This window comes from Nesoenas mayeri (genome assembly GCF_963082525.1).
Source record: "Nesoenas mayeri genome assembly, chromosome: 2".
Classification (NCBI taxonomy): Eukaryota; Metazoa; Chordata; class Aves; order Columbiformes; family Columbidae; genus Nesoenas; species Nesoenas mayeri.
Genome location: NC_137543.1, coordinates 56410191 through 56430233, shown reverse-complemented (window position 1 = coordinate 56430233; position 20043 = coordinate 56410191). Strand labels below are relative to the sequence as shown.

The following is a 20043-nucleotide window of genomic DNA, read 5'->3' as shown; positions in this document are numbered from 1 at the left end:
GCAAGGTATAGAAAAACAGAAGAAAGAACTGAGCGCTTGAAGCTGGTGACATCTAAGTAATGGCATCAGAGAGAGAAAGATTTAGATGAAAGAAAACAAGAGCAGTGCAAAAAGTGCTGGGAGCTTCCAAGAGAAAACCAGAATGTAGCAGTTGAAATTTTCTGGGGAAAGAAAACAAACAAACAAAACAAAAAACAGCAACAACAACAAAACACAAAAGAACCCCAAAACACACAAAACCAAAAAACCAAACCCAAAACACCACAGAAAAAACACAAAAAAAGAAGAAAAGAAAATATAAAAACCCACAACCAACTCTTTGGAGAGGTACAAGTAAAGGAAACAAAGGTGACTTTTATCCATTAGATTGCTACTGCCTTTAGTCATTGCTGGTGCTACTAGTAATAAAACCTGCTTTGTTTTCACTGTTCATAACTCATGTGAAAACTAAACACGGTAGCATGTCAGGGCCAGGTAAGACTAGGAGAAATTGAGAGAATTGTTTACTGAATTCAGTGGTCACACAGGTGAAGCTGTATTTATCTACATGAAATTCTGATCTTCATGTAGTTTGCAGCAAACACATATAATTATGAGGAAAACCAGCTTGATGATCCCATCAAAAGATGAAATGGCTTTTCTAGGTGACTGGAATAGCTAGCTATTTTCAGCAACTATTCAGTAATTTGTGATTTCAGATAAAATGGGTTTGTTGTTGAATAATCGATTGTCTCTGAAAACACATCAGTTATTCTGGAAGGCAGTGACTTTTATTTGGAAAGCATGATCACTCAGAGAGTTGAGTGCAGATTAGAACAATATTCAAGCCTTTAAATAGGTGGCTTCTCTAGGCAACTTCCCTAAGTGGGCAAGAAAGCAGGACAGATGCAGCTGGAAGAGCACCTGAATTAAGCAGATTTGGTACAGGGCTCACTGAAATAATGACATTTGCACTTTAACTTTGCAGGAACAAAACAGAGAGCACAGTAGACTTCAGTTTCTCTAGCTCAAATAATAAATTAGTAGTCCTTACATCTAAATAAGATTATTTATTGTTTTCTTGCTTATTCTTTCCCGATTTTTGAGATGGAGGAAGAGCATTTGAAACCACTACTTCATCAAGAGCAGCAGCAAACCAAGTCACATACCTATGCAAGGGAAGATGCTTTGTAATTAGAAGTGCTTTTAACATAAAGGATTATGGACTTCACAATGTAATTATAAAATGTGTCAGAAATAATTATACTTAACTTTAAGACTTTAAAGGACTTCGATGTCTGACATTTCTCTAGGTCTATAATAGACTGACTACCCACATCATTAAGCTACTCTTTTCTTAAATATAGTTGTTCTTTGAGGATCTAAGCTTTTTTTTTTTTTAAAAAAAAAAAACCCACACAACAGATTCACAACCAACCTTTGATAATAGTTACATTACTTTAACAAGAACCCAAACACAATCTTTACATAATGCATGCTGATTATTAAAGCAGTCTTTTTAGAAAAACTGATGACCAATCAACTTTTTAATGTTGAAACTGCATAGAATGCACTATCTGGATTCTGGAGTCTATAAAGACATACGGTATTTCTAGCGTTAAATTTCATTAGCTTTTTCATAAAACAACTAGCAGTACTATTTCAATGTTCTTTCAAGTGATAATTAATATTTATTAATAAATATTCCAAACCAAGAATACATTAGGAATAGGGCCTACTACAAATGAATTCAAACAGATGCATAACCTTAGAAAAGGCATACTTGAGATTGAGGTTAGTAAATAGTTTGTACCATGACAACTGAAAATAATAATCCTGTCTGTGTATGACTGGATGTAGTCTCTGCAAACACAGCTGTGAAAAGCCATTCAGAAAACACTCAGATTTTGTTTGTTTCCAATTTTACTGGTCACCTATAGCACAGACAGCTGTCTTCTTGCTTATTTTTACTTTCAGCGTTTTATGCTTGTCATGGGTTAACCTTGGCTGGCTGCCAGGTACCCACCAAACCAATCTCTCACTCCATACCCTCAACAGGACATGGGGAAAAATCTTGTGGGTCGAGATAAAGATGAAGATCCCTCACCAATTACCAACACCAGTAAAACAGATTAGACTCAAGGAAGATTAAATTAATTTATTGTAAATTAAAAAATAGAGAAGGATGGTGATAAACAAATATAAAACTAAAAACACCTTTCCCCCATCTCTCCTCTTTCTCAAGCTCAACTTCGTTCCAAACTCTTCCACCTCCTCTCCCTGGCCCCAAGTGGCACAGGAGAATAGGGGTCATGGTCAGTCCACAACAGTTCCTCTCTACTGCTCCTTCCTTTCTACATTTTTCCTCTGCTCCAGCATGGGGCCCTTCCACAGGGTACAGTCCTTCAGGAACAGACTGCTCCAACATGAGTCTCCTGTGGGGTCACAAGTCCTGCCAGCAAACCTGCTCCAGCCTGGGCTCCTCTCTTGACAGGAACCTGTTCATGCATGGGGTCTCTGCTAGCTGCAGCTTCCTTCAAGACACAGCTACCTGCTGTAGCATGGGGCCTCCATGGGTTGCAGCATGGATATCTTCTCTCGTGAGGTCCTCCACGGGTTGCAGGGGCACAACTTTCTTCACCATGGTCTTCACAACAAGCTCTATAGGAACCTCTGCTCTGGCACCTGGAGCACCCCCTCCCCCTTCTTTCTGACCTTTGTGTCTCCAGGGCTGTTTTTCCCCCATTTTGCTCAGTTCTCTCTCACAGCTGCTGCACAGCATTTTTTATCCCTTACCACACAGAGGCACCACAAACTTGGTTGAAGGGCTCAGCTTTGAGCAATGGTGGGTCCATTTTGGAGCCAGCTGGAAGCAGCTCTGAACCATGCAGAGGCAACCCCAGTCTCTACTCACTGGAGGCCATCCCCATAGCACCCCTTCACCTCCCACTACCAACACCTTACCAGTAAGCTAAATACAGTGCTATTTTGTGCTTTTCCACCGCAAGAAATCAGACCTAGGTTCTCCCACAAGAGGAGAACTGCTCAATAATCAAGCTTGGCAAAACTGTACTTATTAGATGGAAGCGTGCTAGACTGATCATACTTGCATGCTATTCCTCCTGAAGACTAAGTTAATTCCAAACCAGACAAATCTATCTTTGACTAAATTAAATTCATATTTTTCTGCAGTCAAATGTGCACTATTGTATCTGTAGGTAAATGACTACAGGGAGTTTTCATGAGGCATTATAAAAAGAGGTCCTTGATCCTTACAGTATTTTGTGAAAAACAGAGAATGCTGAAGCCTTCTGACTCCTGTATTCAGTAGCTTGTAGTCTTCTCCAGCTTTGGTAAAGGATGGAGGAAGACATTCCTTTTGTATTAAATGAAACACAGTTTGCACAGCTTCTCTGAGGCCAGAAAGCGAGTCAGCAGTAAAGAGTTAAGAGTTCAGAGCCACATAACAGTATCCAGTTACTTCACTGCCACAGTCCAGCATTTAGAAACTGTCTGTGCCAGACCACAGATCCATTAACATTCATGATTATTTCAGGAATAAGTTATTCTAGAAATTAATAGAGACAACATCCAAAGCCACCATCTGATTTTATTTATTCATGGACAGTGTTCCTTAAAATTGGCACCACAATGACACATAATTCTCACCTGCCTCAATTGTGATAGCAAGTTAAACTACTGAGCTTGAAAACTGTGAAGTGGTAAAATACTATTTCAACCCTTAGCAAAACAGTGATCCTCAATTTTATAAATATCTTAACTGCATATATGACAAGGTAAGGTAGAGAAAGCAGTGATAACCTGTAAACACAAAAGGATACTTATTAATACATAACTGAAGTGATATGTTAATCACATTAATACCTCCAGTAAAATTTGAGGCATCAAGTAAAAAAATATACTTTTTAACTTCGGTTTTAATTAAAGAAGCTCGTGCCTTTAGTTCAAGTGCTATCTCAGGAAGAGGCATGCTGAAATTATTTAGTTATAATTCTAGTCAGTTACAAAAGATCACATGTAGTTAACTTCGCAGTTAATATTTAGTCTTACCAATATTTCCTAAATTGTTAGCACCTACCTATCTTCTCACAGTACTAAGAAAAAAATTCCAGCTCAAAAATCCTATTTTCCTTTATTTGCCCTCCTCTGTAGGGAAGGGATTCAGGATGTTTCCTAGAGCATATTCTAAATTATCTAAGGAATTTAGACCTTGCCTTTTCCTCTTGTAACCCTGTTTCTCCTGAAAGAATAGGAAGGTGGAAGAAAGCAACAACTTAATGGGTTTATGAAAGGAAGGAAATGAAGTAGTGATAAATTACACACACGAAAAGCTACTAGATTCTTCATTCCAGTCATGAAGAGAGCAACTTTGTTTTGCCTGCAGAACATGAACAGTGTCTGAGTCAACAAGTTCGAGTACTTCAGTGAAAATTCCTTTTTTGGTAACTAGAGAGTATGACTTGGTACATTGTTAGCAAGTGATGCAAAGCAACAGGCAAAAAGGGCCAGTGCAAGCAAGGAGGCAGTAAACACATTTCACACCTTCCACATGACACTGCCACCAGCCTCGACTGCAACAGTAACCATTGCAGATTAACCCAGTTTATGGGAAAAAGTTAAAGCTAAAAGTGTCAAGTGGAAAAGCTGGCTTCTTCTCTAGATACCTGTAGTGAAAAGCCTGTGCTTTTAGTTTTTCTGTCTCTTGCTAAATATTGTATGCAACTTGTATATAACTTTTTGAAAGGCAGATAATGCTGAAGTAGTTCTTTGCTGTGTACCACACATAGCTGAAGCGAAAGCTATGCCTTCTAGGCATTCTGTAAAACAAAAAAACCGAACTGGTTCCAACCTAGAGAATGACAAACTCCTCCAGTTTGACCCAAAGCCAAAACTTTATCTCTGGAAAGCAGTTGCTACAGTAGCAAATATCACCCCCCAAATACCAAGCCTGTGGCAAAACAAGATTCAGAAGCAAAGAAACAATTTCAGACACAACTTGCAAGACACATCTCCCATTTTGAGAAAATATCAAAGCTGAGTTACTTTGTTCAGCTGTTTGCATTTTGAATTAGAGGGAGATGTTCTGAGATTGAGACTTTGCAGCTCACATGACCTTCAGCAGTTCACATTTTAAGTGTTAAGCTGTCAAAGAAGCAGCTGCTTCAAAACATTGCAAATTCATACTGAGTTAACATTTTAGATCACATTAGGTTCTCAGACAGTGCCACTGGAACCTCTGGAGTGTTAGTTCTGTAACAATTGCCTCTGGCTACAGAAGGCTGGAATTTGAGATCTACACAGTTCAGACTTGCAAAAGCTTTTTTTATTACAGATGTCAAAGAAGCAATTCACACAAAGCAATATTGTGCTATGCAAGTTGCTTTGTTTTTTTTAAATGTTTGTGCTCCCACCATTAGCAACATAAATACTCTTAGGATCATTACACAGAGTTTGCTTTCAAGAGGTGTGCTTTTTTTAATTGAATAAATGGTCCTTAAAAGCTGAAAGAATTATTGACAAAGTCATTGCACTGCATCAGTTAAACGCAATTCTTTGGTAGGGGTAGAAAGACTTCGGCCAACAGTTATCACAGCTACAATCATTTGGGGGGGATAGGAGGGAAGGGTGTTAAGAACAACACAGATGAAGTATACAGCTTCCATTTTAATATAACCTCTTTCTCATTACTCACAGAATAGTTTATTGTTTTCTTCTGAAGGAAACCTGACAGTGCTGCAAGCTACAGACGTTCTTCCCTGTGAGAAATTAGGAAAGAATCAGTCCTCCCCATTGCTGGAAGAGGGCACACTGCTCCAGACAACACTCAGTAGATGCAAAACAACTGAAATCAAGGTTTTTCTTAGCTGTCTACTTATTTGCAATACCATTACTGAAGAGACAGGCAGACACCTGCCAAACTTGCCAAATAAGTCCCTTTAACACTTGGATTTAGGCTGCTTTTCATCACAATAGTGATTTGAAAGATGCAGTTCCAGCTGGCTAACTCACATCCGTGAAGCGAAGGCAAAAATAAGCATATGAAGGTGACATTTGCAGATTAAAGTGAGAGCGATATTCCCACATATTAGTGACATTTGACATGATACAGACCCAGCTGACAGGTCAGAATAGATCCATTCAACCAAGACGCTTGGTCTTGGTCTTTGCAGTCCACCTGCTCCTCTTTTAGATTAGGTTTTCCTCCAACTGATGAGTGCAATTAATGCACAGTTAATGGATCCCTGTCTCAGCAGAGGCATGGCAGGCAATGCAGGGTCCACACTGGTCTTTTCCCTTTCACCCCCGCTGCTTTCTTCTCCTGCCCCACTTGTTCACTCTGTCACCAGAGCTTCTCTTCCTTGGTGGCACCTGCTGTCAGCTCAGACATATTTAACTGTATCCACTGTCTCCTTACCAGCTTTCAGTCCTAAGCAAGAATATAACAACTTACTAAAATTATTCATGAGCGAGCAAATGAAAATCTTAAAAGCCACACCTATGAACAACCAAAGTTGGGCTTTTTCCCTTCACCAATGGAAGTCTGTATTTTAATACAGGGCACCTAACACTGCTTGTTTTCCAGTTTTCTACACTGTTGAGGAAAAGCTTGTGGGAAGCTGGTCATGCTAGCAGCTCACTAAACTGTAGAAAACATTAAGAACAATTTTACCTAAGGATTAAAAATTTTGTCCTTTAATACAGCTTGTCTTGAGAAACTATAAACCCCAAAATATCCAGTTAAGAGCATATGTATGTTACACAAGACTAGATAGTGTCCTGCTGCTCTCCCCTGAACACAGGGGCATCAAAATCCAGCATCTCTTACATGTACCTCAAGTACAACTTGGAATGTAGTGTCATCTTGTAAATGAACATTAGAAACTACATAAGTGATCATTTAACCCCTGAACCAAGCTTCAGCATGTTGCTTGTAAGCTGCATTCATGAAACTACAGTAAATTATTCAACACTTCAGGAAGAAATAGACATCAGACTCATTAAAGAAATACATCAGCTTCTTCAACTGGTATGAGCTATAGTAATATAAAGAGTCATAATGAAATGTTTTTCCTTGTTTTAAGGGAAATAAGGCTAAATATTAAGCTTCTGTTTAGTTGCACTTTCTTCAAATCAGACTTAATGAGAGAATCAGGATTCAGCTGTATTGTGTAGTTCCATTGTCAGAAGGAGTAAAGGAGTACACTTCACACTTTTGTACCTCAATGCCAGCTGGGCACTAATACCAAAACTGTTAAGGATTAAAACAAAACAAAAAACCAGACCCCCTGCCACCACCTTACAGCTCAGTCTGTTCACAAGGCAAATTGACAGCCATGAAAATAACAAAAACCAGGAAAAAACAAACAAAACCAAACCAAAAACCAACTATGCTTTGATCCCACTGGTTACAAAGCAGGCAAGTTTCCAAGTATACTTTTGCTGAGACAAAAACCTGCCCTCTCTCCTTTTGCTCCATTCTCAGACATGAGGCACCCATCCTTTTGCTGCTTTTGCCTGTGAACACCAACCACTTATTTTATGACTAAGGCCTACAAGCATTCCCAAGTGTGAAAAATGTTAGCTCACATCAGTGGACATCCCCCTACCGTAACATCATTACAATCAAAACTGGGCAAGAGAATGTCTTTAAGCAAAAGGATTCGATATCAGAAGTGTAGCTGTGCTCACTACTCCCGCCTTGATCTTCTACATGGGACGTCTTCATCATATTCACCCATCAACTGCAACATATACGTTCCAGTATAGAGAAGAAATTGTCCGATTATTTGTGCTGCATGGGACATTAGCTGAAGTATCTTCCTAGAAGAAAAGTTAATTATAGAAGAAAATATGTTTTGTTTTTTCTTAATCACATTACTCCTTTCTTAATGACATTACTCCTTTCTCCCCACCCACACCACCTTTAGGATGATTTTGGTAGATACATTTAAAAACTCTCTAATTTCTCCTCACATCTGATAAGCTTGTCTTTTTTGTATCTTCTTCAGAAAAAACACTTCTGTGGCCATTGATTAACAGAAAACTATTGACATGTTGGCAGAAGCAGAAAAAACATTTAAGAAAGCAGGCAGTCATCCCATTAGACATTTACAGGCTTTTTGCAAAGCCATCACTCAAACTACCAGAGCACCACTGAAAACAACTTTGCCTGGGAGCCCAGCAGCATTCCTGCAGTGTGAATCCATCTTGCATCTCACCTTTAGGCCATTGACTAATACAACACTGTGTGTATCTCTAAGCTGCAGATCAAACTTAATTAGATCTGAAGCTGAGCAATCACCTTACAGTGGATGCCCAACAGCAAAATGAGTGAAGCCAGGCAAATTAATGTTGTCTAAGCTGCAAACCTTAAGAATTCTCAGTTCACAGCTATTCTATTTTGTAAAGATTTAATAAGTATCAGTGTTCAAATATATAATACTGTCTGAGAACCAGTACAGATCCCTAAACTAAGATCAGATAAGCATCAGAGGTTTACAATATAAATTGTAGACCACCACAGGATTGCAAGGGAATAGAGATCATCATAAAAGGTCATTTATTCAACTTAGTTATAGCTGCACCTTCCTTCTATTCTCCACAAAACAATGGGGACATCAGTACTAAGAGCCATGTTCAAGCCTCATCCCCTGAAAGTTAAGTAGGCCCTCACAAGTGTGAAGCTGAGGCATTGGGGATGTGGTACACAAGAACTGGAACAATTCCAAAACTGGAAATGCATCCCTTTCTGAGGATGCAGAAACCAGACCAGCTTCCCTCTTCTGCAAAAAAGGGGGAAGATTTTCTGAATTTGTCTGAGAAAATATGCAGCTGTGAAACCTATGCTGCTATTCACTTCTCCTTTGAGCTCTAGTGGAGAAGGCAAAGTCTTTTTCCTAAAAATTCATTTTTTCCACTGTGATGAATAAAGTTTGCAGTGAAAATCCAGTGCTTCAATAGAGTAGAATACCCTATACTTAGAGAGCCTGGGAAGCCTTAAAAAAAACCAAACAAACCCCTTGTTCGTGCTTCCCTCATGTACACCATTTCAGTATGTCCTTCCTTCCACCACATAGTACAAGACCAAGGAGCTTTACAGTTGTAAAGAAAGCTGCACCTGGTACTGAGTTTTTGAGCAGCTGTAGTGTGTCACTTGCACACAAGTGCAGTTGTCACTTAAGCCACAGAGGAAGTTATTTGTTGAACCAGACATTTGATCCTTCAGTTGGACACTACAGGGAGAAACTGCTAGGGGAAATGCACTAATCAGATCTGGCAGGCTCTGAGCCCCTTTCCCCAATGAACAACTGCAGCATTTTAAAGTCCTTTCCCTTCACACTCCGCCGGTGGGCTCAGGGAGAGGGCATCAGAGTTAGTAATTTGGATCTCATTAGCAGGGGGACAACACCAAGAACCAAACATCATCTGTCTTCAATTTCAATAGCAAGCTGAGACATGCCATCTCACTATTGTGTTCATGAGTATCCACAGTTGTCTCTTCTGTCACCCCTGTTCTTTGCTAGTGGACTATTTTCCCACCCTGACACTGGCACTTCCCTCACATCTCAACTCTGTAACATAACAGCGCTTCCAGAACTCCACAGCTACTTCAGCTGTCTGTCAGTATCACTTCTTTCTGACCAGCTGCCCTGTGTTGGCAGAGAAGCAGAACTGTCACTTCAAATTCTCTGTAACAGTGCAAGTTCCAGTGCTGATACTCATCTCCATAGCAGATAGCCAGAAATCAGAGTTTGTTCTGGCTCAAGAGACTTGACAAACATAGGAACTGGAGGAGCGCAGCTGTTCAAGGGTAACCCTTTGCTTTGAAGGAACCCTAATGAAGCCAGTGCTACAGGAGGGCATAGCATATAGCTGGAGAATCACTGTGCCGTGACCAGAGAGATGGGTCTCATCTACAGTCACATCAGCTGTAGCCTAAAAGATTAAGCAAGGGACCACCTAAGTAGGGTGGGAGAGGTCAGACAGAAAAAACAGGGAACAAAATTAGCATTACAATTCTTAATAGCTGCATCATGAGAGGAGGGACTGTTTGAAGACTTCAAACTAAAGACTACTTGTTGCACAGGGGAAGTGAAAACCTCACGGGCAAATACATCTGTCTTGTACAGAGCAGATCTGGTCCTCAAGTAATATAATGCATCAACTCTCCACTACCTCTCAACCAGATTCTCAACCAGAATTTGAAAGGTCAGGTAGAGAAATTCAGGGCTGCAGCTTAAACAGCTGCTAAATAGGGCACCTTTGTGAAGGAGCCTGAACTCAAAAGTTTTCTTCAATCAGGGCAGGACACAGCTAGTTTTGACAAGGTACAGATTTTCAACACACAAATGCAGCAGAGAGGACAGGTATTATTTTCACAAATGAATCACAGAATGGTTGGGGTTGGAAGGGACCTCTGGAGATCACCTAGTCTAAACCACCTGCTAAAGCAGGTTGACCTAAAGCAAGTTCCAGAGAACGAGACTCCACCACTTTTTGCTCCTGCTTAAGACAGCATTTCACAACAGCCAGTTCTACCAAACTCACAACCCACTACAGATTGGTCCCGCATGGAACAGTGGTCCTTGTTAGGCTCCATTAGTTTGCTTAGAGACCAGTTGGTTTTAAGAGTGACATTACACAATCTTACTACAGATTATAAATTCACATTATGACAGTAGACAATGTCCTATCTCTTCTGTGTAGCTCGGGTGATGAATTTGGCAACCAGTGATTGCCAAGTCTGGACAAGCTTTAAGACCTCTGCCATCAGACCTCAAATTCCTCTCTCATTTCATCTCCTTGAAGACCCCTCTTCAAAGAGTATTTTGCTTCTTCCTCAGCCTCCTGCATTCTTCAAACAAGTCAAAGAAATCTGGGGATTCAGTACATTGGCCAGTATGTAAGAATAAAAATACTAAATTTATAAACACACCTGCTTCACAGAAACAATAAGCAAACACAGATTTTACATTAATGCATACGCCTCACCAGTAGTGGAAACATGCTTACCGCAATACACTTTTCGCTCCCATACATTTGATGTCATATGAGACAGAGTAGATCTCATAGAAGGTTGCCTTGATGTTTAAGCAGCCAATAAAATCCTTAGGGTTCAGCTTGTACAAATCAAATGTGATGTTAGCTACTCCCATTTTCTTCTTTTGTCTCAGGGTGGTGACTCCATTTCGTGTCTAATTTAAAAAGAGAGAAAGAGGCAATTTGTACTATAAGCCAGGAAACTACAGCAAGACAATTGGTAACAGTGCAGCTTTTCAGAAACAGCTTGCTTATTCCAGTCTTTGGGCTAGTTCTCAATCAGCTCTAAAATAGAATTAAAAGCATTCGCACAGAGAAAAGCAAGACCCTGGCTCACGTAATTTTGTAAAAGTCCTGACCAGGAGCCTGAAGGTATCCCAAACAGACACAGAAGTTCTAGAGTGATGTAGCACCCATTGATATATATATATTGATATATAATATAGCTGCTTCTTCAGGGTATACTGAAACCACTGGTAATGCCACAGCACAGTGTCATTACTTAATTATCCCAATATGTTCCAGCTGCTACCTGGGGCAGCACAGTCAACAGCAAAGTAGGCCACCAAATTACCAGGATGACATTAGGTTATTCTGTTTAGGAAGAACCACAATACTGATAAGCACTCTTAGAGAGAGCTGCAAAGATGACATCTGTGAAAAGTCATTTCACATCCTGGCTCATAATGCTCTCTTTTTCCTCCTGCTAAAAAAGTAACATGAAGTGGGAGCCACTACTGATTAGGCCTAGGGTTTGAGGTTTTTAAGAGGAAAAAGCAAAGGAGGAAAAGCATGGAAAGTCATCTTCCACCTTAAATCCGGCCTTCTTTATTGGGAGCAGCCTTAGTCAGCCTCAGGGCTGACAATTATGCTTTCACCATGCTTGCTTCAAGAAAAATAAGAAAATAGTAGAGCAGACCCATATTTACAGAGACATCTAGTGGAAACACGAGATAGTCCGCTCAGCACATCCCGCTCAAGGTTACTGACTTGGCAGCTGCCACACTGTTTTTTGCATGCTAAATGAAGCAATAAAGTTGTGTAAGACTGGGCCTTTTTGTACTTGTTACCCCAGCACTCAGACAGTCCTGTGATAAGTCAAACCAAGTTAAACACTGTAGTATATAATTAGCCAGCAATTTTATGCCTGTTTTACTTCAATGGCCTCAAAGCTCTAGCAATAGGGCTCCCCACTAACAGAAGTTTTGGATACGTAGAAGTCGTTGGTATTCTTGGTAGTGTATCCCCCACTAGCACCCAAAATATTTGGATAAAGCACGACAGAGTTTGTGCTACCCTCTAGATGATTTGTGAAGCTGCAGTAGTCCTCCTGTCATTCAGCATGTCCTGAAGAGGGACAGCATTCAAACTTGTTCTGCTCCATGCCAGACAGGACACAGGGCAGAGAGGGAAGGAGCAAGGTGGAGTCATGCCCTAGCTGCAACTTCTTTTCTGCTCTTGGAACTCACGGCCTAGATGCAGCAGGTTGATAAGTCAGTGAGGTATCTCGGGGAAAAATGTACAAACTGCCCACACTGCAATAGGAGACTGAGGAAACAGGGCCACACAATTAAGCCACCTGTGTACAAGCAGACAAATCATAGGCCTGTATACAGCTCCTCAGCTAGCTCTGCCCCAGTAGAAGAAACTTTGATGCTACCTTTCTAGCAACAACCACTTAACAGAGAGACAATTGGGAGTTTATCTCACTAACGTGCAGATGACTATTCCCCCACAAAACCACAAGTCGGACACTGTGTTGACATGAACAGAAGGCTAAAGCAAGCTGATTTTAACAGTTTTTAAAATATCTTGAAGCATGTAGGCTAACAATGGGTTTTGATGATAACTTTTAGCTGTTTGCTAGATTAAACACAGGCATTTTTCTAACCTTCACTAAATCATTACTGCACTCACAGGGCAAAACTTTTTTTACCTTTGGGAATTCTTTTCCTTTCTAAAGCTAACCTTTAAAGACATCGTATTTTTAACTTCATGCAGTTACAGTCCTAGTTTTCTTTATGTTACAAAAAGGCTCAAGAATAAAGTTATTTCTGAGGATCCACAAAAGCAGGAGATTTCCCCTATAATTCTTTTCAGTTGTAATGTTTCACTTCAGTTCTTGGCAGATCTTTGCTAAGAGTTCTATGTTCAAGCAAGGGACAGAAGAAACAAACCAACCAAAAAACAAACTTGATTTGTCATCCAGGACGCTCAAAGAGTTTATACCTAGCCTTCTTTAGTGGAAGTTTTCTTTCTCATCTCTCTCCTTTCCAACAATTTTAGCAGCCATAGACATTCTTCCATCCACTTATATTTAAGTGACAGAGAGCAGGTCAACACTTACTTGTGTCCATTTCTGTCCTTTTTCTAGAACCATGAAGTGCGTATTATCATCCAGGGACTGGAAGAACTCTTCTGTATCCACAATCGTGCCATCTTCCTCCAAAACCAGAGTAACTATTCCAGCAGATATAAGGAAGGCATCTAGAGTCTGCAAAAAACCAGTAAATTTTAGCATTCGAAAGGTGGTCTGTCGTCCAAGATGTATAGATGTGGCACTTAGCAACATGTTTTAGTGGTGGATTTGGCAGTGTTTGGTTTGCAGCTGGACTTGATGTTAAAGGTCTTGTTCAACCTAAATAATGACATGATTTCATATTAAGATTTGCTGATCTGCCATATTCTCCTGAACTTCCCCAGTAATGATTTTTAGAAGAACACAAGTGTGTGGGTTGCCTTTCTGGCATACCATACTTCACTATAAGTTTCAGCCCGAGTGGGAATGTTTGCTCTACCTTGCTGATGAGCTCTTGCAGACTGCTTGCAACAATTCCTTTCCGACTGCTTCGGGAGGCATTCGACACACGGAAAGGTCGCCCTGCAGGCATGAGAGGAGGGAACAGGGTCTGTTTTGTTACCGCTCCCACAGATGCTCCCATGGATACCAAAGATCTAAGACAAATAGAAATTTAGTGTAGTTATAAAAATAGTCACTTCAAGTACCATGAGAAGGAGGAGGACTGTTGAGTTCAGTGACGTAAGCACATTATACAAGTAATTCACAGGTCACATTAGGCTCGTGGAGCTTGCTTTCAAAACTAAATATTACATTGCCCTACAGACACGTTGTCTCGGAACCGTCTCTTGCCAGTGACATTTGAATACACTTCTAAAATTAAAAACATTTCAAGCAGATGTGGGCCACCTCTAGCTCAGCTGATGTCAAGGTCATGATTACAGTGAGGTTGACAAGTTTTAACACTGAATTGGAAAGGCAGCAGGTCTTACTGCATTCAGCCACTTAGATCATTCTCTTTACCTGCAAGATAAATGCTCAGAGAGACAATACACAAGACTACTTTCAACTAATTATTTAAGATACGAGTTTGCTTTAGGAAGACTGAACACATTATCCATACTCAAAACACCTAGCACCAGAATGCAAGTCAAGCTTTTCAATATAGTTATGCTTGATTTCCAAACAGCCAAGGTGTTTATATTGTAAGAAATACCTACAGCTTACAAAACCTCATCTACTTTTGAAAAAAAATCAAAAATAAAACTTATTTGTGCCCTAATGTATCAAAAGTCATAAAATAAAATGAAAATTAAGATCAAAGTACATAATCGCAGGGTTGGGGAAGGCTGTCAGAGAGGCTGGAAGAACTCAAACACTTTTAGAAAGAGGTTGTAAATTTTCCTAAGCAGTCACATGTTTTAACAGTCACTCTTTATGTTTCCTTAGGTAAACCAAACACATAACTCTAACTTCCTACTCCTACACCAAGGCACAGACCTGCTCCCAACTACATCTCATGACAGCTTTTTGCTGTCAAATTACACTGGTTGATTCAATATCCAGCTTGTCAAAAATCACCCTCTGCATGACACCTGGAAAGGACTGATCTCTGACAAGTCTTTTAAAGGGAGAAAACATTTTGTCTCCCCTGTTCCTGGACTTCACCCTCAGTATCTCTTTTGCTCCTTAATGCTGAATTGCACAGGGGTGGGAAAGGCATGCATCCCCACTTTGTTCTCCCACACAGATGTAAAAAGCCAGCTTTATGTAGGAAAATCTATTATTGGACACTGTCACACAGTGGGAGGGAGTGAAATGGCAGTCTCTTTCTGCAGCAAGAAAGCAAATACAGGAATTTTTAGAACAATGATGAAGTGGTATAAAGTTACTCATGGTCCCTGTCACATCTTTTGTGCAAGTCTACATTGACCAGGGAGAATAACTTTATTTTCCAAAGTTCTTATCTGGTCTTTAAGAATATTTTTGAGATGCACAGAAAGTTTTGTGGGGTTTTTTCGACTGGCCAGATAGAGTGCTGGCAATTCATTTTCTGCTCTCATTCTGAAATGCCCTTCTACAGGGCTTTGGGCTATTGCCTTTCCTTAGTACAGCAAAGTTTACCTCCCTCAAAAACTCCTCAGCATTGTTAGAACTTCTATTTTTTTAAGGGAGCAGAATGTTCAACAGTTTTATTCTAGCTCAAGCTAATACTTTCTTAGTAGTGCTGTCTAAACATTAGGTCCCTGGCTTTCAACAGTTTGCACATACACATACATGGCTGGTGGAAATCTCTCTCCTCCTCACAACAAAGCTGGTGAGGATAAACAGTCAGAATGTTTTTCAGGAGACAGGTACTGTTTCAAATTAAAGAGGTAATAAATACTTTTGTCCTGGAGAAGGGTCAAGACCAGGGAGGAGGATGAGGTGACAGAGTAGCACTTGCAAAGGCGTTGAAGCTACACAGAAGGGTAGTGTGCTAGGACAGGGCATGTTGGCTAATCTCTTCACTGACTAAGTTAATAGTACCCCAGACACTCCTCTGGTCTGTGGGCAGCTCCCATTCTGAATCACCCAAGTCTTCTCCTCAGATACGAAGCCTGCTCATCGATCTTGGGGCTGATGACATCACTTCACAGGGCACCCTTATGTCAGAAGGCACAACAGTCAGGATTCAAGAGACAATGCTTTCAGATCTACTTATGCCCCATTCCCTTTCACACATTTGAAAACTAGCATGTAGAATAGTTACTTGAGTGGTATATATGACAGTACTGCCACGATTTTTTTTTTTTTTCTGGTGAGGACAGAAACTAGCAGTCCTGTTGAACAGTTTTCTTTCCCATTACTTAAGCCAGGTTGTTACTGACAAGAGACAAAGCATAAGGAAAAAACCTGAACGTATATCTTGATACAGAAAAGCGTTAGCGGCACAGGCAGGACTTAAGCTAACGGGATTCAACATCTGGCATTAGCACTGCCAACTATACAAGCCACATTTTGCAGCTCTGAGCAGAAGTTTCATCAGGATTCAAGATCACTCATGTCACACTGCTGCCCAGTTGCACCAGATGTAAAAAGTCAGAGGAAAAAAACCAAACCAAAACAAACAAAAAAACCCACCACAAACCAGATTATCAAACCAGGACTTTCACTAGCAACATCAGACAGTTACTTCACAGGAGTCCAAGTCTTAGGGAGTTATTTAACATTGATGCCGCTACACCTACATTTCAATAAACCAACGTCATCTTTAAATAATTCTGCTTGTGAAGCAGTGAGTCTAGGCTCCAGTGCAGGCTGAGGTTTCAGTCAACTAGAAAGCAAAAGCCAGTGTGATTAAAAAGAGCCAGATAAACAGAGTGTGAAGCCTTCCACTCCTGGGCCTGTTGCTGAAAGCTTGTTTCTCTTCCTTTGTTTCCCCCGCACACAAAGGCTACAGACTCAAACAGGCCAGCCTACCATCAGGGTTCCTAAAAAGATAAATTTTTGCTGCAGACACCAGACAAACTGATTCTTGATGCAGGAAATTCCTCTGCTAGATTGGCATTATCAAAAATAATTTCCTACTAAAAGCTGATCAAGCTAAGCCAGGGAACAATCAGTGGAGAGAAAAGAAACATACTAAGATGCAGTCAGCTTTATTAGGAAGTTGAGTGACAGGTTAGATATAGACAACTCCATTGCTGTTCTGTTGTTCTTTAAAGTCAAAAAGATCAAATCCTAGCTCTTCCCTAAAGGAGAGTGAGATCTTATGTCAGCCAGTGGAAACTACAAAAATATATTTATACTCAAAAGAGCAAAGATCTTCAAACTTGCTTTGTATAACTACACATTCAGTTGGTTGGTGGAACAGATGAATTATCTTTTTTTTGGGAAACACCTGGTAATTAAAAGCCTGCCTTGTGTCCCATACATGTATTTCCCTCTTTGTCTTTTGTTTGCAATATGCCTCGTATGTTTGTCTAAGAATGTGGTGCAATGGTCTTCAGCCTCACTCAGAAAAATCAACGTTGCACAACGTGAGTGGCTTCAGAACGCAGCACAGTTTGACTTTTAGGTTAAAGTTCACTGACAAATGACAATGGCAGCAACAGCAAAGCCAAAAAAAGAGTCAGAAATTAGTCAGGAGACTTAGGTTTCACCCAGATTGCAGACTTGATTTCCCTGTTAAAACATGAACCATAGAGATGTCAGAAGCACAGCTAGAACTAGATGCATTTCTGAGTTGCACACAGATGGACAACTTCACAGACATGGTCAGCACAACCAAAATGCAGACAGAGGCCAGGAGCTGTGGTCCTGTTTTCACTGAGTACAAGTGGCTCCTAACTACACTGAAGCTCCATGCCTGGCATACAAGCTCTTCGCACACAAGACAGCAGCTTCACTACTGTTGAGAGGTGAATACATCCCAGCCATTACACCTCAGAAAGGACTTAAAACTGCCAAGCTCCAACTTGTGCATCCCTCAGAAGTACTTCATCTGAAGCTCGAATTGCTGCGAGAGCACACCTTCTTGCTTGTCCCACCTAGTGTCCACCACGTTTAACCTGACCCCCGTCTCCAACGCCCTCTGTGCCTAGTCCTCACACTGCGCTTGAGAAGCGCCCCTTGCTCCCGAGGAGCTGGAGCTGACAAATAGTTACTCAAACTCGGCTCCTCCCGAGCATTCCCCAGCAGCCGAACCCACCGCCAACCTCCGAACCACCGCGGGGATCAGCAGGGGAGGGAGGCGGCGGCCGCCCGGAGGGGTGAGGGTCCCCGCACTCACCGCACCAGCGAGCCCGCGTACTCCCGCGCCGCCTCCATGGCCAGACCGGCCGCGGGGCAGCGCCGCCCGCGGCGCTTAAGTGGTGCGGGCCGAGCTCCTCCCCGCGGCGGGGCGGGACGGCCCCTCCGCCCGGCCCTTCCCCAGCGGCGGCCCCGGCGGGGACGGAGGGGACAGCCCCCTCCACGGAGCTTGTCGCGGCGGTGCTGGGCCCCAGCGAAGTTCCAAGCTTGCCCACAGCACAAACGGCAGGGAGGTAATAATAGGTGCAAGACGCCCCACGTAGGAAAGGAATATCTCTTCAGGTGCGCTTTGCCTTTACCTGGGAAAGGAGCAAGAAGGGTTTTGTTTAGTGTGTATCTGACTTACTACACATAAGCTAGTTACAGCTAATATAGCAACAGTGGAAGCCAATCTCATTTGAAGCCTCTCAGCATTAGAGCAAATTAACAGATTAAGTGTCTCAGCTTCTGATTTTAGAGCCTGTGAATAAGCTTACAGCTTGGATTAATATATACAGTAGCTTCAGCAGAGGTATTTAGTGTTATTCCTACAGGCAAGGGAGCAGTGACTTCTGGGCACTAAGCAGGTAAAAAGGCAGTTATTTCCTTTTTATGTATGCCTGTGGGCACAAATACAGTATTTTTTTGGCTTTAAAACCATGTTCTGTTTCTCAGGGCTGTGCAATCACCGTTGCATTATTGCACAGGGAAAACAGAGCCAGGAGCCTCAGAACATGCCTTTCAGGCAACTGCCTGACCGCAGGCCAGTGCCTGAACTGGGAAACCCTGTCACTGCTGATCCCTTACCATCAGCAATCAGGTTACCCTCAGGGTCAGGAATAGGTGGTTGCCTGGATTGTTTTTCCTACACTAACCTGTTTAGGGCAGAAGAGCCACTCACCATACTTTTTACTCTCCAGGCTTCTCTAGCAGGCAGGCTGACAACTGCTAGATGTCTTCAGTCCTTGGTTTGGGGGTTTTTATCAGCTCTTAGAAAAACCACTGACCTTTAGTCCAGGGCAAATTGTTTTCTTGGATGGCATCTCCTTCCCAGTTTGGTAGAGTAAATAGCTCCCTTTCTCAGAGCAAAGCTTAGACCAACAGACTTTCCACTGTGAGACAGCCCAGACCTTTATCTCTTCCTCCTCAGGCCACTTGGGGCTTGCAGGTGTGTGGGGACTCTTAAATGTTAACCCCTTCTTTTCCTGTTTTTTATGACACTTAATTCTGTGACAGTTCTGTAATGTGTCCCTGATAATATGTCACAGAGAGTGGGAAATGGAGAACAGTAAAGAGTTCTCTGAGTACTAGACTCCAAATAGCCTGTTTTACCCTGAATTTCTCTGTTGTGGTTAATTGTGGACCACAGCTGAAATTACTAATGCGAAGTGGCACATTTGTAAGGAATTCGTATCAAGTGTTTCCCTACTGTCAAAATACTTGTGTATATACTCCCTCCTGCTGTAGAAGGAGAAAACAGGGGAGAAGGAGATGTTTTGTCAGATGGTTTGTCTCTTAGTACCACTGCCTGTAGAAGAGAAGGGAGAGTGCCTCTTAGAAACCATATGGAAATTTCAGTAACCTCAAGGATTTTCCAAACAGGCTGGGACACAAATGTCTGGAGGAGGTAGAAATTTTGGTCCTGCAGAAGCTGAGCCTTCCTCTCTGGTCACACACCTCCTCCCAGAGGTCCCTGCAGAGACATCCAACCAGTGCAGCCACTGTCAAGCAGACCCCGAGGTAACATACCCATTGCAAGGCCTGCCACAGTTCTAAGGCAGGGACAGCGTATTTTGCAAGCACGTGCTCCTCCATAGGCATTAGTACTTCAACTTGCGTGACAGTTGTACTAACTAATGTAAAGGCAGCTGTTGACTTAATAGCAACAGGAAAAACAGGTCCTTGTGAGGTCTGTCCTGATCTGTAAGAAC

General features: G+C 41.6%; 1 protein-coding gene across 4 annotated transcripts; it reads right to left on the bottom strand.

The window, feature by feature from the left end:
- Window positions 1–3436: 3436 nt before the first annotated feature.
- On the bottom strand, window positions 3437–18162 carry CIDEA (cell death inducing DFFA like effector a). 4 transcript variants are annotated; one of them, XM_080339363.1, is made up of 7 exons: window positions 18114–18162; window positions 13839–13995; window positions 13388–13534; window positions 11014–11195; window positions 7664–7821; window positions 7220–7237; window positions 3437–3801 (listed from the first exon to the last, which is right to left on the bottom strand). In XM_080339363.1, exons 1-5 carry the CDS (start codon window positions 18149–18151, stop codon window positions 7689–7691), a joined length of 657 nt encoding a protein of 218 aa, XP_080195489.1. In that variant the 5' UTR covers window positions 18152–18162; the 3' UTR covers window positions 3437–3801; window positions 7220–7237; window positions 7664–7688. The 4 variants fall into 4 exon arrangements, with proteins under 4 accessions (XP_080195489.1, XP_080195488.1, XP_080195487.1 ...); XM_080339362.1 differs by having other exon boundaries at window positions 3437–7237; XM_080339361.1 differs by having other exon boundaries at window positions 3437–7821.
- Between the last annotated feature and the right edge of the window lie 1881 nt (window positions 18163–20043).